This window comes from Mastigoproctus giganteus, chromosome 9 (assembly GCF_048544385.1).
Source record: "Mastigoproctus giganteus isolate SK-2022 chromosome 9, ASM4854438v1, whole genome shotgun sequence".
NCBI classification, from domain to species: Eukaryota; Metazoa; Arthropoda; class Arachnida; order Uropygi; family Thelyphonidae; genus Mastigoproctus; species Mastigoproctus giganteus.
In genome coordinates, this window is record NC_143583.1 from 211932304 (window position 1) to 211951917 (window position 19614).

The following is a 19614-nucleotide window of genomic DNA, read 5'->3' on the forward strand; positions in this document are numbered from 1 at the left end:
ACAGACTGCCAGGGTAGGTCATGGGGTTTTGTCATGGATAAATAGGAATTTTGCTAGCAGGAAAAAGGAGGTGATTGTCCCTCTGTATAAGGCAATGGTCAGGCTACGCCTTGAGTACTGCGTACAAGAAAGCAAATGTCTTATATACATTTGCTTTCTTGTATCACATGCCACTACTACTACTACTACTACTACAGGTCTGGAGGCCTCATTTTAGGAAGGATGTAGATTTGCTTGAGCTTGTACAGAGAAGGGCAATAAGATTGGTGAGGGGAATGAAGGGATCCTCTTACTAAGAGAGGCTTAAGTTCTGGAAATTGCAATGGCTGGAGACTAGGCACCTGTGCGGTGATCTGATTGAGGTGTATAAGGCCTTGAATGGGTTGAGAACGCTGAATTCTGAAGGGATTCTTCCACTTGTTCAGATTACGAACCTAAGGGGGCATAAATTCAAATTAAGGAAAGACAGATGTAGAACAGATTTGCGGAAATTTGCCTTTAACCAGCGGGTGGTTAATTGCTGGAACAAACTTTCACCTATCGTTGTGGAAGTTGATAGGTTAAATAAATTTAAAGAGGAACTGGACAAACATTTAGAGGGAAGGGTTGTGTGAATTTTTTTTTTTTTTTTTTTTTTTGGCTGATGCTGCGCAAGCTTGCTTTCTTTCATCACGTGCCACTACTACTAAAAGTAAAGTGCAGCCATTATCAACCCACTTCAGGATGGAAGCCTCCTCAACAATTCATGCTGAGGGAAATGGACCATAATCTGCCACGCTGGTCCAGTGCGGGTTGGTAGATCGACTATATTCAGCAGTCAGGGGCTTGAACCCTGGTCTACTCAAAGAGCGTGTGCTACTGCACTCCCGCTCCTGCCCACTCGGAGGCCACTACTACTTTAGTTCTTAATTCGTGTATTATACAGCAGCAGCTCTATTGCTTAAAGGTCAGAGGAGTGGACAATGCGTACCCAGATCTCAAGAGATCCGTTCATTTTATGGAAACTATATTAATTGAACCACCCATAGATTTCAGAATCTATATAAGCTGAGATCCGAAAAATGTGAAATGTAGTTTAATTTTGCAGTTAAAGAGGCAACGAGAAAAAGAACATCAAATCCAAAAAAACCAGATCGGGAAAAAGAATCGTTTTCGTTTTTTTTTTTTTTTTCTGATTATATTTATATATCATCACAGGGAGTAACATCTGGTGAGTATGGGCTTGGCACACCCAGGGTCCTGAGCTGGATATCATCATTTTTCTCTTTCTTGGTGATTCCCTTCTACTTTTCACTCCCTCTTTCTCTCAGGGTAATTCAGACATTTTTTTTTTCTTTTTTTTTGGCTGGTGCAGCATAAGCCTCAGGCGTCATTGCACCATATGGCTGCTTATAATAATAATAATAATAATAATAATAATATGTAAGTTGTTTTTTTGTTTTTTTTTTGTGTTGTGGACTGTGATATCTTTAAAGGGGCTCCGCAAGGGTTTAGCGCCTCGGGCTCCGAGAAGTGTAAGTGCGGTAAGTGTAAGTAATGAGAATTGGGAAAAAGTCGCATGACTGATTACATCATCCTGGTAGCAAAGGAGCCAAAAACAACTGAACAAACATAGCCCTACACTTATTTCTGGTTACCACCCTGCCACCCTGCATAAAGACAGCAGACAAAAAATATTGGTCACATTTGCCTTATATTTAATATTTTCAAAAATTTTTAGATAAATAATCTTTCCACCCTCCTCCCTTTTCTACTTCTGTCCTAGTTTATTTATTCGTTTCTTCTCTCTCTTTTTCGGCACTTTTTCCATATTACTTGTACATTCCTTATTATATACACTGGTGCTGGTGTTCAAAGAAAGTGCATCACCTAGGAATTTCACATTTCTAACCATTTTTTGTGATAGTATGTTATATTAATGACTAGCATCACAAATAGAATTATAAACAAAAGATAGTTATTAATAGTTAAGGCAAAGCTAAGTAATATTTGACAGGTGTTCTCAAAATATTCCAAAATGAGCATCTGCAACCTTTATACAACGGTTTTGGTAAACACGACAATTATGGCTGAAATGTTATCAGAAGCCCTCAATTTGCTTCACTCTATCATTTTAAATGGAAAACAAAATGAAAAGTTCACCAGGTGCAAACTAATATTTAGTTGAACCACTTCTGGCTCCGGTGACACTGTCGAGGCATTGACAAGATCAATTTCTGAAGATAATCAAGTGATATTTCGTGGTTCCAAACACGAATTATGAAGTTCACGATGGGTCTTTGGTTTCTTTCTGGCAACTGTACATTCCACACGATGCCAACAGCTCTCTATAGGATTCAGGTCCGGGCTGTTTCCTGGCCAGCTAAGAGTTGTAATGGGCTGTTCTTCCAACCATTTTTTCACCTGTAACAAATGTAAACACATTACTGTCGAACCTCTAATGCAGAAATGAAGCTAAAGTAACTACAGAAGTGCCTACTTGCACTTTTCGCCCGATCAAAAGGAGCAGAGTCGTCCTGAAAGATGCAGTTCCTTGGCATGTTGAAATGGTCTCTAATAGTTGGCAGCAATTTGCCTTCCAATATAGCCAGGTATCCATTGGCATTTACGGAACCTTTTATTAACTGCAGGTGACCTACTCCGCGATACGAAATGCACCCCCCATATCATTTGGCTGGTAGGGAATTTCACTGTAGACATTATAGAGTCTAGATCAGGGATGGCCAGCCTATGGCGCATGCGCCAAATGTGGCGCTTTGGAAGATTACAAGTGGCGCATTTCATCATAAAATTTCTCAAGTATCCAAAGCCCATATTGCCGATTCTTTGGTTCTATATCCTTTCATTTCAGGTCCTTCCGCATATGGCTTAAGACACTCACCACCTTCTTTCCACTTACAAGCACATAAACGTGTAAATTCCCTCAATTTAGCAAAAGAAATAAATTAAATAGTCTCCAAAAAAATGCATTTCTGAATTTTGACCGTAAGTGATCTATGGCTATAAAAATATATCGAGCACCTAGTCGTCCATTCTTTTGTATTGCCGTTGCCTCCGGCGCCCGACTCTATGCATAAGCGGGAAAATAAATGCAATACGTGACTTTTTCAGGGGACTGAGAATATACAAATAGATCTTTTGTCGGAAGTCTTTCAAGTTAAAAGGAAACAATGAAATGATAAATTTGAGGTATTTTCATCTAGGAGAAATTTTCATCAATCGCATTTTACCAACTCAAGAAATAGTAGGGGAAGCTCACCCCCCCCGGTCGCGCCTGCTCATCAGTTCGTCGAAATATTTCGACAGTTTACAACTGATATTCTGTGTGATACGACGTACATACTTGTGATCTGTTTGTTCTTTTTCAACATTTAGACATCTAGAGTTTTGTACTTTTCTGGTTTTTTTTTTTTTTATTCCTTCTATCCACCACAGTGCAAAAGAAAATGAGCAAAAGAAAAGCAGAAAGTGATATTAAACGTGAATTTAATGAATAGTGGGAAAATGAGTTGTTATTTATTGCAAGTTCATCAGGAAAACCGTTTTGCATTGTTTGTGAAAGTACTCTTTCACACAATAAAAGATATGATCTTAATAGACACTATAAATACAGGGCACTTACAAGCACCAGCCAGCAGCAACAGTGACCTGTACTTGCACCAGCAAGTACAGGTCACTGTTGAAAAAAAGCCGTGAATTAGGGTTGAACTTGAAAGTGTCTGCAATTCTGCCCAGACACGATAGGAGGGAGTATATGATGAGAGCCTTGTCGATCAATTCGGCCCTGGAGGGATTGTGCAAGGCTCAAGGGGTAGAATTTTTTTCAGCCTGGACTGTACTTGTTAACAGGAGAGATTGCTTCTACAGGGATGGGATACACTTAAATAGAAAGGGTGCAAGAATTTTTGCTGATGCTGTCGAGGCAGTGTTAGGTGGGTCGGAAAACTGCTAGTTGGGGGGGATACAAGGACTAATAGATTAACAGTAGCCACTGGCAGAGGTGGAAGTGATTCTTGCACTGCTTCTATTCAAATGAGCAGAAGTCTGAAAAACAAGATGCAGGATATTTCAGAGACTGCTGGTAGTCATTGCGTTACAAGTAAACACATGGGTTGTGTTAGGGTAGCTAAGAATAGAAACAGGTGCATGTATACCTGCGTGTACACCAATGCTAGGAGTTTGGTAAATAAATTTGATGAATTTGAGGTATTGCTCAAAACATCAAAGGCAGATATTGTTGGGATATCAGAGACGTGGTGTCACACAGATATAAGTAATGCGGAACTGGAATTTGGGGAATACAATGTATATAGAAAGGATAGACAGGACAGGAGGGGAGGAGGGGTTATGCTATTAATTAAGAAACACATAAAGTCAAAGGAAGTGAAGCCAGTTGACATCGATGGACAGGGCAGTGTCGAGTCAGTTTGGTGTGACATAAGCATAGGGAAATCAAAATTGAGAGTAGGAGTGTGCTATAGGCCTAATGACTCTGATGAGTATAATAAGATATTGTACAGGGAAATAGAGTGGGCCAGTAAATCAGAGAGTCTTATAATGGGGGATTTTAATTTCCCAGATATTGACTGGAATTTGTGGGTTGGTCACTCGCACACTAGCAAGGCTTTTGTGGATTTATTGGATGATTGTTTTCTACATCAGCATGTTCGTGAGGCAACAAGAGGGAGCAATACTCTTGATCTGATTATCAGTAGTGATTCTTCATGCATTAAGAACCTGCAGATAAATGAACCACTAGGTGGCAGTGATCACAGTGTGTTGAAGTGGGATTTACTCAAGGAGGTAACTACCATCAGAGGTAAAGGGAAGGGTTTTTGTTTTCGTAAAGGCGACTATGATGGTCTGAGACAGTATTTAAATTCTATACAGTGGGACGAACTGATGATGTTACCAACAGCAAACTCAAAATGGGAAGCATTCAAGGAACTAATCTTGGTGGCTACCAGGCTTAACATACCAACTAAGAAATATTGTTCAAGGTTTAGGCCTAAATGGTTGTCAGATGGACTAATGAGACATGTGGCAGAGAAGAAAAATGCATGGGATACATACAAATTAATGGGTGACATGGAAGCCTATGATAGATATAAGTTGGTCTGTAACCAAGTCACAAAGGAGATTAGGCAGGCAAAGGCAGACTACGAAAAATCCTTGGCAATGGATGCAAAGAAAAACAGAAAGGAGTTCTTTACATACTTGAACTCGAGAAGGAAAGGGATGAATCAGATTGGTCCACTGGATATTGATGGTTCAACAGTTGAGGATCCTGCTCAGGTGGCTAACAATCTAAACGAGTATTTTGCATCTACATTCACGCATGAGGAGTTATTCAGGAAGGAGAATGATGTAGGTAAAGTAAACATTGGCAGTGAGCTGGATGATTTTGTAATAACTGAGAGGAAAGTGGAGGAGAGATTGTTGAGGATAAACATAAAAAAGGCACCTGGGGTGGATGGGATCTATCCAGTTATATTAAAGGAGGCAGCAAAGGAAGTATGCAAACCCCTAGCCATAATTATGAGAGCTTCTTTGGACTCAGGGGAGGTACCCATAGACTGGAGATGTGCAAATGTAACCCCAATTCACAAAGGAGGATCAAAGGCTGACACAAGTAATTATAGACCTGTTAGTTTAACTTCTGTTCCAGGTAAATTAATGGAGGCACTGGTTAAAGAAGCACTGCAGGATCATCTAGACAAGAATTCAGTTATAGCTCAGACGCAGCATGGTTTTGTTAAGGGCAGGTCTTGCCTGACCAATTTGATTGGATACTATGATGTAGTCACAAAAGAACTGGATGCAGGGAATAACTTTGATATTATATATTTGGATCTTAGAAAGGCTTTTGATACTGTTGCACATGGAAGACTGCTGCACAAATTGGAGCTGTGTGGCATTGGAGGCAAATTGCTGCTATGGATAAGGGGATGGTTGAGTGGCAGAAGACAGAGAGTGGTAATCAATGGACACTGCTCAATCAACGTGGACTAATGTTATTAGTGGAGTTCCTCAAGGTTCAGTGTTGAGTCCATTGTTGTTTTCGGTGTTTATGAATGATATTGATGATGGGATATCAAGTTTAATGTCTAAGTTTGCAGATGATACAAAGGTTGGCAGGGTCGTTAAGGACACTACTGACGCTATGCTGCTGCAACAGGATCTGGAAAGGTTGAACAGATGGGCTGAGAGGTGGCAAATGAAGTTTAACATTGACAAATGTAAAGTACTACATATGGGTAACAGTAACCCCAGAGCAATGTATCAACTCTGCGGTACTACACTGACAGTGATAGAGAACAAAAAGGACCTGGGGGTAATTGTGCAAGCAGATATGTTGTTTTCTGAGCAGTGCAGATGGTCTGCAAGAGTAGCTCATAGTGTCTTGTCAATGATATAGAGGAATTTTTCTAGCAGGGATAAGGAGGTAATTATTCCCTTGTATAAGGCAATGGTCAGGCCACACCTTGAGTACTGTATACAGGTCTGAAGGCCTCATTTTAAGAAGGATGTAGAGCTGTTGGAACAAGTACAGAGAAGGGCAACAAGATTAGTGAATGGAACAAAGGATTGCTCTTAGAAAGAAAGGCTTAAATTTTGCAAATTACAATGTTTGGAGACTAGGCACCTGCGAGGTGATCTGATTGAGGTGTATAAAGCCCAGAATGGTTTGAGCATACTCAATGCTGATGGGATTCTTCCTCTTGCTCAGAATAATGACCTGAGAGGGCATAAATTCAAATTGAGGAAGGACGGATGTCGGATAGATGTGCGGAAATTTGCCTTTGGCCAGCGGGTGGTTGGTTGGTGGAACCGACTTCCATCACTTGTTGTTGAAGTTGATAGCCTAAACAAATTTAAAGCTCAACTGGACAGGTATTTCGAACGAACGGAGGGGTGAAATGGGAGAGTTTTTTTTTTTTTTTTTTTTGGCTGATGCTGAATAAGCTTGCTTTCTTGCATCATATGCCTCTACTAATGCTAATGCTAATGCTAAATCACAGCATCAGACTAACATAGAAGGAAAAATGAAGCTCGTTCTTGGGTCTGAGCTACGAAAAGAATATGTGACTAAGAAAAAGGAAGAAATCAGAAGAAGACAAAATATATTTGCTAAAGTAAGTTGTGAAGACTTGGCGATGATGGAAGCGTCCTATGAAATTTCTTTAGTATTGGCGAAAAAAAATAAACCTTTTTCTGACGGAGAAGAAATTGTTAAGCCTTGTCTCCAAATATTTGCACGCCATCTTGGTAATAAAGGTATTGAAAGGAAAGCAGCCGAAATTGCTATATCAAGGCAGACAGTTACGAGACGTATCGAGGAACTCTCTCAGGATGTATCTCAGCAACTGGAAGATCTTGTCCATTTTTGTATTTTCTTTTCTCTAGCTTCGGATGAATCAACGGACATATGTGGTGTAGCCCAGTTAAGCATTTTTATAAGAGGAATTGATGATAATTTTAATGTCTTTGAAGAATGGCAGTCTGGAGTCATTGCATGGTAAAAATCATGCCTAGAAAATCTAAAATTAGATTATAATAAACTCATCAGTGTGTGTACTGACGGAGCGCCGTCAATGATAGTTAAAGCTAATGGCACTACAACTTTGCTTGAAAATTTTTTAAATCGTCCTGTACTAAAATATCACAGCATTATACGCCAAGAGGCACTGTGTGGAAAAACTTTATACAGTGAAACTACTCCTAACGGACACCTCTCGTTAACGGACATCTGTCTACAACGGACATTTTCAAATTCCGCAACTCACCTCCATTGGTTTTAACGTGTTTGCAGCTTCTGTCTAGCGGACATTCTCTGTAACGGACGCGGACAGGCAATCTGCACTGTTTCGTTTAGATTAGCACTTAATTTGATCTCCCCATAACGGACTGCGGGAGAGCTCACGGCCCTTTTTCTAGGAACGTTTCTTCCACGTATTGCCTCAATCGTGTGTTTATTTTCTATTTCCAATTCTCTGAATTTTATCAAGGTTTACGTCGCGGTTCTAAACCCTTTTTCAAGAATTTTAAGGCACGTGTAAAACTTCTGATGAATTCGGTGTGTGCGGGGGGGGATATGGTCGGCCTTTCGTCTTTTCAGTTTCAGTTTTCAGTTTTGTTCAGTGTCGTGTGAAGTACACAATGTCTTCTCGTAAACATTTAACTTTAAAAGATAAAGTCGAACTCATTAATGCGTATGATCGGCAAAAAAATAGTGTTCGCAATCTCGCTGCAAAATTCAAAATCGGGAAGACGCAGGTAAGCGACATCCTAAAGAAAAAAAATGAACTGCTCAAACAATTTTGGCAACACGGAAATGATCAGGTTCAAAAATCATTCCCGAAAATTGTTGGACTTCAAATTTGTCGCGCACGTGCTAAAAAAATTCCCATTAATGGGCCTATTATTAGGGAAAAGGCTTTGGAGATTGCGAAATCTATGGGAGTAAATAAGTTCAAAGCTTCTGTGGGATGGCTAGACAAGTTCAAAACTCGGCATAACATTTCTTGGAAAACCGTAAGTGGTGAAGGTGGATCTGTTGATACTGGGATTGTGAGTGGACCGTCAAATTGGAAGATTTATGTCGTGATTTTGAAGCTAAGGATATTTACAACTGTGACGAAACAGGGTTGTTTTTTTAAAGCTTTTCCTGAAAAAACAATGAGTCTTAAAAACGAAAAGTGCCAGGGCGGAAAAATTTCTAAGGAACGCTTGACTGTACTATTGTGTACAAATGTGCTGGGAGTCTTTGAACCTCTTGTTATAGGAAAACCACAAAATCCTAGTTGTTTCAAGGGCATAAAGTTGAATCTTTTGAATGTTGACTGGAAGTCTAATAAAAAAGCGTGGATGACACGAGATATCATGAGCGAATGGATAAGTCACTTTAACCAAAACATGATTCGTCAAAACAGAAAAATTATTCTTTTCATGGATAATGCTGCATCTTACCCGCACATTGAATTGTCCAACATTCAAATCGTTTTTCTGCCACCAAACACATCTGCAGAGTGTCAGCCCTTGGATCAAGGGATAATAAAAAATTTTAAACTTCACTACAGAAAACGTGTTTTAAGACATCTCACTGCAAACATGAATGATGTAACATGTGCGAGTGACCTTGCAAAGAAACTCAGCATCCTAGATCCGATTCAATGGATTTCCTCTTCAGTAAACGCAATTAGAAAACAAACTGTCGTGAACTGTTTTGTAAAGTCTGGCTTCTCAAACGCAAAAATTGAAATTGTGAACAGCAATGTGGAGCACCAAGAAGAACAAGAACTTCAACATCTATTGATAATGTACGATACTTCCGCTACAAATGACCCTGGCTACAAAGATATAGACTCGAACCTCACTAAAGAAGATGGTGCTCTAGATATCAACGACATTATCATCGATATTTTTCAAGAAGTTCCTCATGAGGATGAAGAAATGGAAGGAGGTCATTCTGTCGAAGAACATATTAACGACGAACCACCGATGAAAATAGAAGAAGCGCTTATACAAATCAATCGTTTAAAAATGTTTTTCGCCGCTGAAGAAGATACTGAAAGACTTCGATGGTTTCTTCACTCCAAACAAATGTTGAAAACAAAATTATCAGCCGGAAGATGGTGCAGAAGAAAATAAGTGATTACTGTATGTATTTTTCTTAAGATAAAGTCATAATATGCATAGCACAATTGTATGTATATTATTTACAAAAATATTGTGCAAAATCTGTATATAATTTAATTTAATTTTACATTAAACGCTTAACGATTTTTCTTTCTTTTTTTTTTTTTTTTTTTTCTCCCTCAGACTTCTTGTTAGCGGACACTTCTCTCTAAGGGTGCTTACACGTAGAACACAGGTGACCGCTTACTTGGAACCAGCAGCGACACGCAGCTGAAGCTTCTCACTGGGTATGAACACATAGAAAGCAGTGACCGGTGCAACTTCTCACTGGAGTAGGTTTTACGGGCGCTACTGTATTGCGGAACGTTAATCCCTTTAGCCCTCGGGTAAAACCGCTACCGTAAAATTTTCGATTATCTCTTCCTGCAATTCAGTGGGTGTCCCGTAATTTTCAGGTGAAAACTTATCAAAAGATAAATAATTAGGGAAAAAGAGAGAGAGAGAGAGAGAGAGAGAGAGAGAGAGAGAGAGAGAGAGAGTTGAAAGAGGAAGGGAATAATGTTGCTGCAGGGGAAGAATTGAAAATTTATCGAAGGGGAAAAAAAAACGCTAAAGTTGCGAAGTGTTCAGAAGTTACTACACATAAATACGCGTTATGTATCAATAACAGTTGAGGAGAATGAAAAAAAAAAAAAAAATTGGAAAGATGAGAGGAGGTAGCATAGCTACAAATCGAAAAATGAATAATTTTATTCTCTTCCCTCCCTGTTGGTTTGATCATTATGTCTTGCTATGCCATTTTTTATCATTATTCTCATTTAAGTTTATATCTCAAGCGTCATGTAGAGGAAAATGCTTTTTGCTGCCTCTGATGTATGTTTTACCCTTTTTTATGTAAGATTCAGTTTCTAATTATTTCAAACATTATTCAATTATAAGTGTATATATATTGAAATGAACAATCCTAAGGCATTAAATCGCCAGAAAGGCATGCGTCTACATCCCATCCTGGAAACAACCGTTTTATTGCTGGATGATCAGCGGCGTAGAAAGCAACGCACGTCCGTGCAACAACAATGACGCATGATTAACGTGCCACACTTTGCTCGTTTTATTGTATTCAAAATTTGTATTAACTTGTCAGTTGACAAAGGGACACGCGTTCCGAAAGCTACTGGTTTTATTTTATACTTTGTTTTTGTTAATATATAAACTGGGTAATAACTATATATGTATTTGTGAACTATGGACCCCGGTACTCCAGGCCCATTCGTTGCTGTTCAATCTATAACGGATCCAATGTTTTATGTCCACGGATACGTTGTGGTCAGTGCCAAGGGTTGTTCATGTTCCGTTAGGCTCAATATTTTAATCTATGCTCAAATTTTGGAGAAAAGTAAACAATAGATGTGACTTACAATGAGAATCTGTTGCCTTTGAACAATAATAAGTGATTTGGTTGAATTGTTCAGTTAACAATGGAATGTATACTGACATAATACGCACGTCACTGCTCTAATGTATATATACTGTGGGTGTAGGGTGTATCCTTGCCTTCCCACTCGATATTCTGATTAGAATATCGAGGCTGCAAGCGATATCCAGCGGAGTGAAAGAGGTGACGCGAGGAACTTTAAAATGGGCTTTTTTCACTCCGTGGCTCAGTTAGTCGGTCTCAGGCGTAGATAGCAAGTTCTTTTTCTCCAGAAACTGGGGTGTTTCGTCCAGCAAAACAGACCAATCGACCATAGAACACACTCAATTCACAGACATAAGACACACAGCACAGCGGATGAATTTAATTATTTCGGTTGGCCTAAAAATAATAGTTTTTTTTTTTGGAGTTAGACAGGTAATGAAATTTGGTCGAATATGTAAATCTGCTGGTTTTTCATACTACACTGGTGTGCAAAACTTAAGGACCAACACTATTTCTAAAGGTTACGACCACAAAATCTTTTCTTAAGGTACTCACTGATGAGGGTAGATTCAGTCTGAGCAGCGATTCTGGACGTCAGCTAATCTGGAGAGAGAGAGGTTGGCACACGGTATCACCCCGCAAACATCACTGAAAGGGATCGATATGGCGGTTCTCGTCTGGGGAGGCTTTATCTTGGAGGGACGTACACAAGTCCAGATCCTGGAAGGCGGTACTGTAACCGATGCACGCTACTGTACTGAGGTAAGTGTCTTCGTGGGTAGCACAGTGGTACCGTCACCGTCCTCCCCACACCGGGTGGAAAAGGCCCGGGTTCGAATCCCGTCGATGACGGGAGGAACTTTAGTGGGCTTTTTTCACTCCGTGGCTGAGTTAGTCGGTCTCAGGCGTAGATAGCAAGGTTTTTTCCCTCAGAAACTGGGGTTTTTTCGTCCAGCAAAACAGGCAAATCGACCAGAGAACACACGAAATTTACAGACACGAATACGGGTTAATGTAATCATTTACGGGTAGCCCTAATATAATAATAATAATAATAATAATGTACTGAGGTAAGCCTTCCCACGTGCGTGCGTCTGTTCCGAGGTGCCACGGTAATCTGACCGGTCCTTAAGATTTGCACATCACTGTATTTGTAAGCCTCCATTCAAAATTAGAAGTTTAATGAGTGGTATCACCTTCTAATCTTAGTAGGTTTCAGGTGATTTATTATAGCAATATCATGTGGGGAGGGTGGAGCAGACTCCGTTGAGGATGGCAACGCTGAAGTCTGGTATCGATCCAGTTTGACTTCAGTAGTGCCTTAGTGGCGCGGTGAGGATGTCGGAGAAGGTGAGGCGAGGAGAGGGTTTTTCTGCAGTGGAAATTTGTGGCGAGGAAGTGGTGGGTTGTTATTGCGTACATTTTGAATTTGATTGCAACATTTTGAATTTTACAACTCTTTCTTTGTTTGTCTTTAATCTGCAGGATATTTGTGTAGGGCGAAGATGTATTTGGATGTGTACTTGCGAATAAGCGTTTCTTCGAAATCAGTGGGCTCCCCAAAAGGGGGAGCCCACTGATTTCGAAGAAAGCAGAGGAAAAGGTAGGGTGGGCTCCCCAAAGGGGGAGCCCACCCTACCTTTCCCTCTTTCTTCTGCTTATCTGCTTTCTTCTCAATCTCTCATCCCCGCTCCTATTTCAAAAAAAAAGGAAGGAAAAAAAAAAGAAAAAAATTATTATTATTATTTTTTCTTTTTTTTCTTTTATATATATATATTTTTTTTTTTATTATTATTATTATTATTATTATTTTATTTTTTTATTTATTTATTTTTTTTATTATTATTATTTTTTTATTTTATTTTATTTATTTTTTTTTTTTTTGCCCTCCCTGGGAAGCTCAGGCTAACCCCGGGGTCGACCAGCCAGAGTTCGCTTCCCACTTACCTGGTCCGGCTCCCAGTGCCAGTGACGGTAACTAGCAGTCTGTGGTGTTCCACAGACCCTAGGCTAAGCGGCCAGATGAACAACATAACTCGCACTAAGCAAACATGAACATACACTAACATATGCTATCTGGCCTTGACAGTACTGTACTGTCTTACTTCACAAGAGATTCAAATGCGGAGTTGTGCGAAAGCACCCGTGCCGCCTGTCAAAAAACACTATGTCACTATGTAGTATCGATCGAACGAAGTTCCTTTGGGTTTGACTTCTTATTGAAAAAAATAATATTGGTATAAGATATTTTATAAGTCAGTTTATGCCTTTTCTAATTTTTACAATTTTTAATTTAATATAATTTATAGCCCATAAAATGGGCCAATTAAAAAAAAGAAAAATTGATGCCGAATGCCGCATTTTCAATGATAATTGGACATTCAAATATTTAATTGCAAATATAGACGATAAAGCTGTTTGTTTGGTTTGTAACGAAACTATTTCCGTTTTTAAAGAATATAATCTAAAAAGGCATTTTTCACCCGGAACAAATGAAAATTGAAGCAGAAAATTTAAAATGTGGTTTGCGTAAGCAACAAAATACTTTGAAAATTTTGTCAAATACAGATTGAGCTCTGACAAAAGCTAGTTACATTGTTGCACATAAGGTTGCAAAACAATGTTCTCACATTTTCTGACGGGGAATTTGTGAAGGAATGTTTGATATTACTGAATTATTATGCCCTGATAAAAAACTGACGTTTGAAAAAATTTCTTTGTCACGAAGAACTCTTGTGAGACGAATTGATAATATTTCGAGTAATTTATGCGATCAATTAAAATTAAAATTGGAAGATTGTACTTACCATGCACTGGCTTTAGATGAGTCGTGTGACATTACCGATACGAGTCAACTTTTAATCTTCATTCGACGTATAAATCATACATTTGAAATTACGGAGGAATTACTTTCTGCATATCCTATGAAAGACAACGATTGGCGAAGATTTTTTATAGCTCTTCAAGAAGCTTTGCAAAAACATAATATAAAGTGGGACAAAATTGTCAACATCACAACCGATGGGTGTCCTAGTTTGACAGGAAAAAACATTGGATTATTAAATAGAATAAGCGACGAAATAAAGCGTATTCCAGGAAAAGAAATAATTTTCTTACATTGTATAATTCATCAAGAAACCCTTTGCAAAAGAGTTCTAAAACTGAAGCATGTTATATCGGTTGTAACGAAAGTAGTTAATTTTATTCGTGGAAGAGCTTTAAACCACCGGCAATTCATAACATTTTTGAAAGAAATTGAATGTGATTTTACTGATATTCCTTATCATACGGACATCAGATGGCTTAATCTTGCAGAAGTGTTAAAACGATTTCATGATTTCTTGGATGAAATTGTAAACTTCTTAAATGCTAAGGACAAGCTGAATGAATTTTGTGAATTAAAAGATGAATGATGGCTGAACGACTTTTTCTTCTCCGTTGATAAAAGTTTTCGCATCAAAATGAATTAAATTTATTATTACGAGGAAAAAGACTATTTATTTTTGATATGTATATAGTATGAATCACAGCTGTACTGCTGTTTTGATATGTATACAAATGTCACATCGTTTACGAGAAATCTCAAGTTATTTTCGCAACAATTCCAAAATAAACAGTTAACTCACTTTCCAATCTTACATAAAAGAGAAAAAAACTTCAAATGTGCTGATTTTAAGAAATATGAGGCTATAATAAGTGACTCATTTAATGATTTTACAAGAAGATTTGATGATATTCAGAAAATTTCTAAAGATAAGCCTACCATTTAATTTTAATGTCAATGATGCACCACCTTGTATCCAGTTGGAACTGATACATTTACAATCAAATTTAATATTAAAGAATCAATTTGCTGAAAAAACAATACCGGACTTTTATGCCTCGTTAAATTCAGAAATGTTTAAAAATATTCTGGATAATATGCGCAGAAATATTTGGCATTCTTTGGATCGACATACCTATGCGAAACTACATTTTCTTTAATGAAAAATACAAAGAGCAAAATTAGATCAAGAATAACGGATGAAAATTTAGGAGCAGTTCTACGAATAGCCACTAGTGAATTGAATCCCAATTTTGATGAAATCATAAATCAGGAACATTCCAAATGTAATCGCTCACATTAAAGTTTTTGTTTTCTGCATTTACTTTGTTATCATAACAATAAAAATGTTTATTCCAAATTGTAGTTCTTATCTGTACCTATCTATAATCGACTTCTATTTAAATATTTACTTTTTTTTAAAAATGCATTAATAATTTGGTAATTCAAGTAATATAAAAATTTTTAGGTTCTGATTTTTTTTTTTTTTTTTTTTGTTAAATCATTCAATCTATTCAGGCCCGCGTCATGATACGAAAATTTCATTCGGCCCGCTGCCGAAACAAGTTGCCCACCCCTGTTATAGAGTGTGTTAAAACCTGCAGTAATACGAGGTAGATTTGAAGTAACGTTCTAGGAGCCTCCCTAACAATAACACATGTCTCAGGGTGGCTGAAACAATGCGAGATAGACGTAGATGGCCACGTTCATCCACCAGCATTCCCGATACACTCTTGATCCTGTCGAACGGGGATAGTGCAATTTCTGTACCAACCCTGCGACAGACCCATGCATCGGCACCCACTATCATCCCTCTTTTAAAGTCAGTTAACTCGCGAGCGACGTTTATCCATACTAACATTGAATACCGTCTACGTGAATACAGTGTAGTTATATACCTGCCAAGCGGTGGGTTCTTCCACTAGCGAGAGGGGGTGACAACGTCGCGATGCCCAGGAACCAGATGTATCACGATCTGTCCTTTCAGTGTAAACTCAATAAAAATTTCGTCGCTGGGCGTCTCTTACATTCAAGACAATCCCACAGACATTTGTCAATGATATTGACTTAATGTTCGTTTTCTTGAACAGGTTGTATATGGGCATTAAAAAATAAAATAAAATAAAATAATAATAATAAATAACGACTGGACGCGACCTCAGATCTTTTCATAGCCCTTGTGGGGATGAGGGCGAACTTACCAATCGTGCTTCGCACGAGGACACCGACTTTGTGACGTGTTATCTCCACCAGACATTGACTTTTGGATTTGCACTACAAAAGTCGTAGTTGACATGCAACTTTCATCATCTTGTATCAGAACATTTATTTATAAATTCAAATCAGTTTACATCAGGAAATGTGTCACTGCTAAATTTCCATCAGATAAAGGGTGTGTGTAAGAGAAGGTACTGCAATGCTTTGAAAGAGGTAAAAACCATCTCTTCATAAATTGGTTGTAACTGGTAGTCAAAACTTGCTTCGTGGAAGCACTGCGATGGAGAACGTAGAGTTGGAGCAGAAAGTGCAGAACCCATCTAATTTCTAGAAGGATAACCTTGGGACAATTTTCCCACCAAAGTCCCATGATTTTGGTACGATAATGACTAATGTAGGAAGGTAATATCCCTCATCGAAGACCGCAAAGGTAATTGTGCGCTTTCATAAGCTCCACGTATGTGCGAGGTGACGTCATTTTCTGGTTTGGAGAGGGGATTTTTACGTGAAATTTCTACTAATGATCTGAGCGAGAATCCGAAAGTTTCTTAGCATTCGCTGTTCCAGAGGGAAAGATTATATTGGCTCGCAATATGACATTTCACATGGGGAAAGACTTTTGTGCAACGCTGTTCAATCTCACAAATACATATATAGTTATTACCCAGTTTATATATTAACAAAAACAAAGTATAAAATAGCACCGACACAATTAGGCGTAACGAGATCTCCCGTGTGAAGGCGGACCTAACCAAATGCGGTTATTCATCCCATGTACTAAGCAGATGCCTGTTACAGGCAGAAGAACTCACATCCAACCGAAGACCTCCGAAGCAAGTCGGTATATCGTCCGCCTACATTCCGTATTATCCAGAAGTGTCAGGACGCATCTCGAAGGTCCTTAGAAGTTACAACATCAAATGTGTGCAATTACCCTGCAGGAACCTACGTTCACTTGTCTCCAACGTGAAGACCCCTGTCACACCTGTCTTACGCAGCAATGTGGTGTATCGCATCACCTGTAGAGACTGTAACAGTTGCTACGTAGGGGAGACATCAAGACGTTATTATTATTATTATCTTTATTTTCTCCTAAGAGACACCAGCTTACAGCTATTAACCAGGGGGTGCACATTCATACATACAAATATAAGTTATATACATAATTATCTATTTATAATTTTTACAAATCAGTCTTTATAAATTATACAAATATATATTGTCTAAATTATACAAATTATACATTTTCTAAATTATACATTGTCTATTTAATTATATTAGATATATCATTGCCTTATTTTACATGACAGGCAGATAGAAAGAGAGCACAAGCATAATACAGCGAGTTCACAGAAAGATAAGTCGTCCAATATCAACATAACAGGAGCACCAGTGCGGAGCAAAAACAGTCCCGACCAGTTCATTCTTCATTTCCTGCATTCTCTTTTGTTTTCATATGTGGGCATCACTCAACATTTATAGGTGGAGTAATGCATTTTGAAACACTTCAGTCCTGTATATCTTCTCTGCGCAAAGCCTTTCTGGGTCTGCTTGAAGATCGTTGAACATCTTAATGGTGTTCAAAGGAAAAAATCGCCGAAGGCTTTCCAGCTGCGTGCGCGCGCTACTGATTGGAGGGGATGGCGTTCCATTCGCCCACCTTTGCGTCATGCGGGGCCGAGTCAGCAGGTAGTCAGTTTTCGGCGAGTCGAGTCTCCCGGTCAGCAGTTTTGCAAGCGTGAGAATGTTCTTGGTCACAATAATGTGAGACCAAGGCGTGACATCCAAGTTGGCATATAAAATGGCTCTTGAGATTGTAAATGGCTGCGTAGTGATCCTGTTTAACCATCTCAGCATCCAGTACTCTAAACCGAGGCAAGCCTTGATGGCAGCATCTGGGGCAGAAGACCAAATCTCAGATGTGTAGAGAGGGATGGGGATGACGCATCTTAAAATATATTGTTTAACAAGGTCAGGGTTCCTGATACCTACCAGTTCTTGTCTGGAGGTCCATAGCGCTGCGTAAGTTTTCTTCTTTACATGTCCGAAATGGGGTGTGAAGTTTATGTTTTCGTCAGATTTCAGACCAAGATCAATATGTATCTTGACTTTTTTGACCACACTGCCATTTACGCGTATTGATATGTGGTTTTTTAATACCTTGTTGGTGAAAACCATTTGTGCTGTCTTGTGTTCATTTAGTCGGAGCCCCATGCAATTAAGGTATTCTTGCAACTCGGAGATTTTGGAGTTTGCTTCGTTGTTGCGTTGTAAAGATGTGTTTTGGTCATTCGAGGTGACGAAAAATTTCAAGTCGTCTGCATATACGACAAATTGTTTATGATTTTGGGTCAGGAAGGGATGCAGTGCTGTTGCGAAGAGGGTAGCAGAGAGGACACCACCTTGTGGGACTCCCCTGTTGACTTGGAAGGTCTCTTTGTAAATTCCATTTATGGCAGTGATGTGTCTCTCCCTCAAAGAACTCGTTATTATAGCTAATACGTGCCCAGTTATATGGAAATATTCCTCCAAGATGATAGTAATAGCCGAGATGGATATACTGTCGAAAGCGGATGCAACGTCTAAGAAGACAATGTCTAATTGCTGACTGAAGTTAAGGGCGTGTTAGATTCGAAATAGAGTCTCCATGAGATTTGTTGTAGTAGATCTTTGTGGGATCACTGAATGAAGGTACTCCGGTCTATGCCCGAAGCAGTGATGGTTGATGGTATTTAAAATGGATTTCTCAAATATTTTTTGAAACGAACATCCAATTGCAATAGGCCGGTAGTCTTTGTCGGATTTAGGATTGTTATTTTTGGGAACAGGTTTAACGAAATATGTATTCCATATCTTCGGAAAGTGGTTTTCACTTAAAATTTTGTGGAAAATGTTAAGGAGCAGATCTATGATGTATACACTGCTGATCTTAATCATGAAGAGTGGGAATTTATCAGGCCCAATTGTGGCTTTATTCCTGAGGCTATTCACAGCGGCTTTAATGTCATCTCTAGCGATACTGATTTGAGACAGTTCAGGATAGACCTCTGTCTTCAGTTTGCTGATTGCTTCACGGATTTTCTCAGTGTTAACTTTACTGTTAACTTGATTTTCCGCCAGAGGAGTTCCAAAGGTGGCTTGGGTCCATTCTGAAAAGATGTGCTCGGGCATTATATCCGTACGCCTTTTCTTGTTATATATCCTGCTTCCTTTCTTTAAATGTGATCGCACCATGTCATAGTGAGCTTGACGTTTCAATCGAATGAACCGCGCTCTAGCTTCTCTATATCGAATATAATCAGGTGGATGTTCAGTTTTTTTCCATTTTCTGAAGAGTTTCTGCTTGTTTTTGAAAGCATATTTTACTTGTGGACTAAACCAGGAATTTGCTCGATCGGAAATTTTAATGCGTTTCGATGCACCCTCAAGAGCAATAAAGTGAAGTGTATCCGAAAGTGCTTCTAAGGCATCGTCTACGGGGAGTTGGAAGAGATTTTGCCAGTTGAAATTCACG

General features: G+C 38.9%; 1 protein-coding gene across 1 annotated transcript; it reads left to right on the top strand.

The window, feature by feature from the left end:
* The first annotated feature begins 7046 nt into the window (after positions 1–7046).
* On the top strand, positions 7047–7523 carry LOC150081102 (zinc finger BED domain-containing protein 5-like). Its single transcript, XM_090380923.1, has one exon. The coding sequence runs from the start codon at positions 7047–7049 to the stop codon at positions 7521–7523; it is 477 nt and encodes a 158-aa protein (XP_090237049.1).
* The last annotated feature ends 12091 nt before the right edge of the window (positions 7524–19614 follow it).

Coding starts and splice junctions, on each gene's coding strand:
- LOC150081102 (XM_090380923.1), top strand. CDS start 7,047: ATGAAGCTCGTTCTTGGGTCTGAGCTACGAAAAGAATATGTGACTAAG.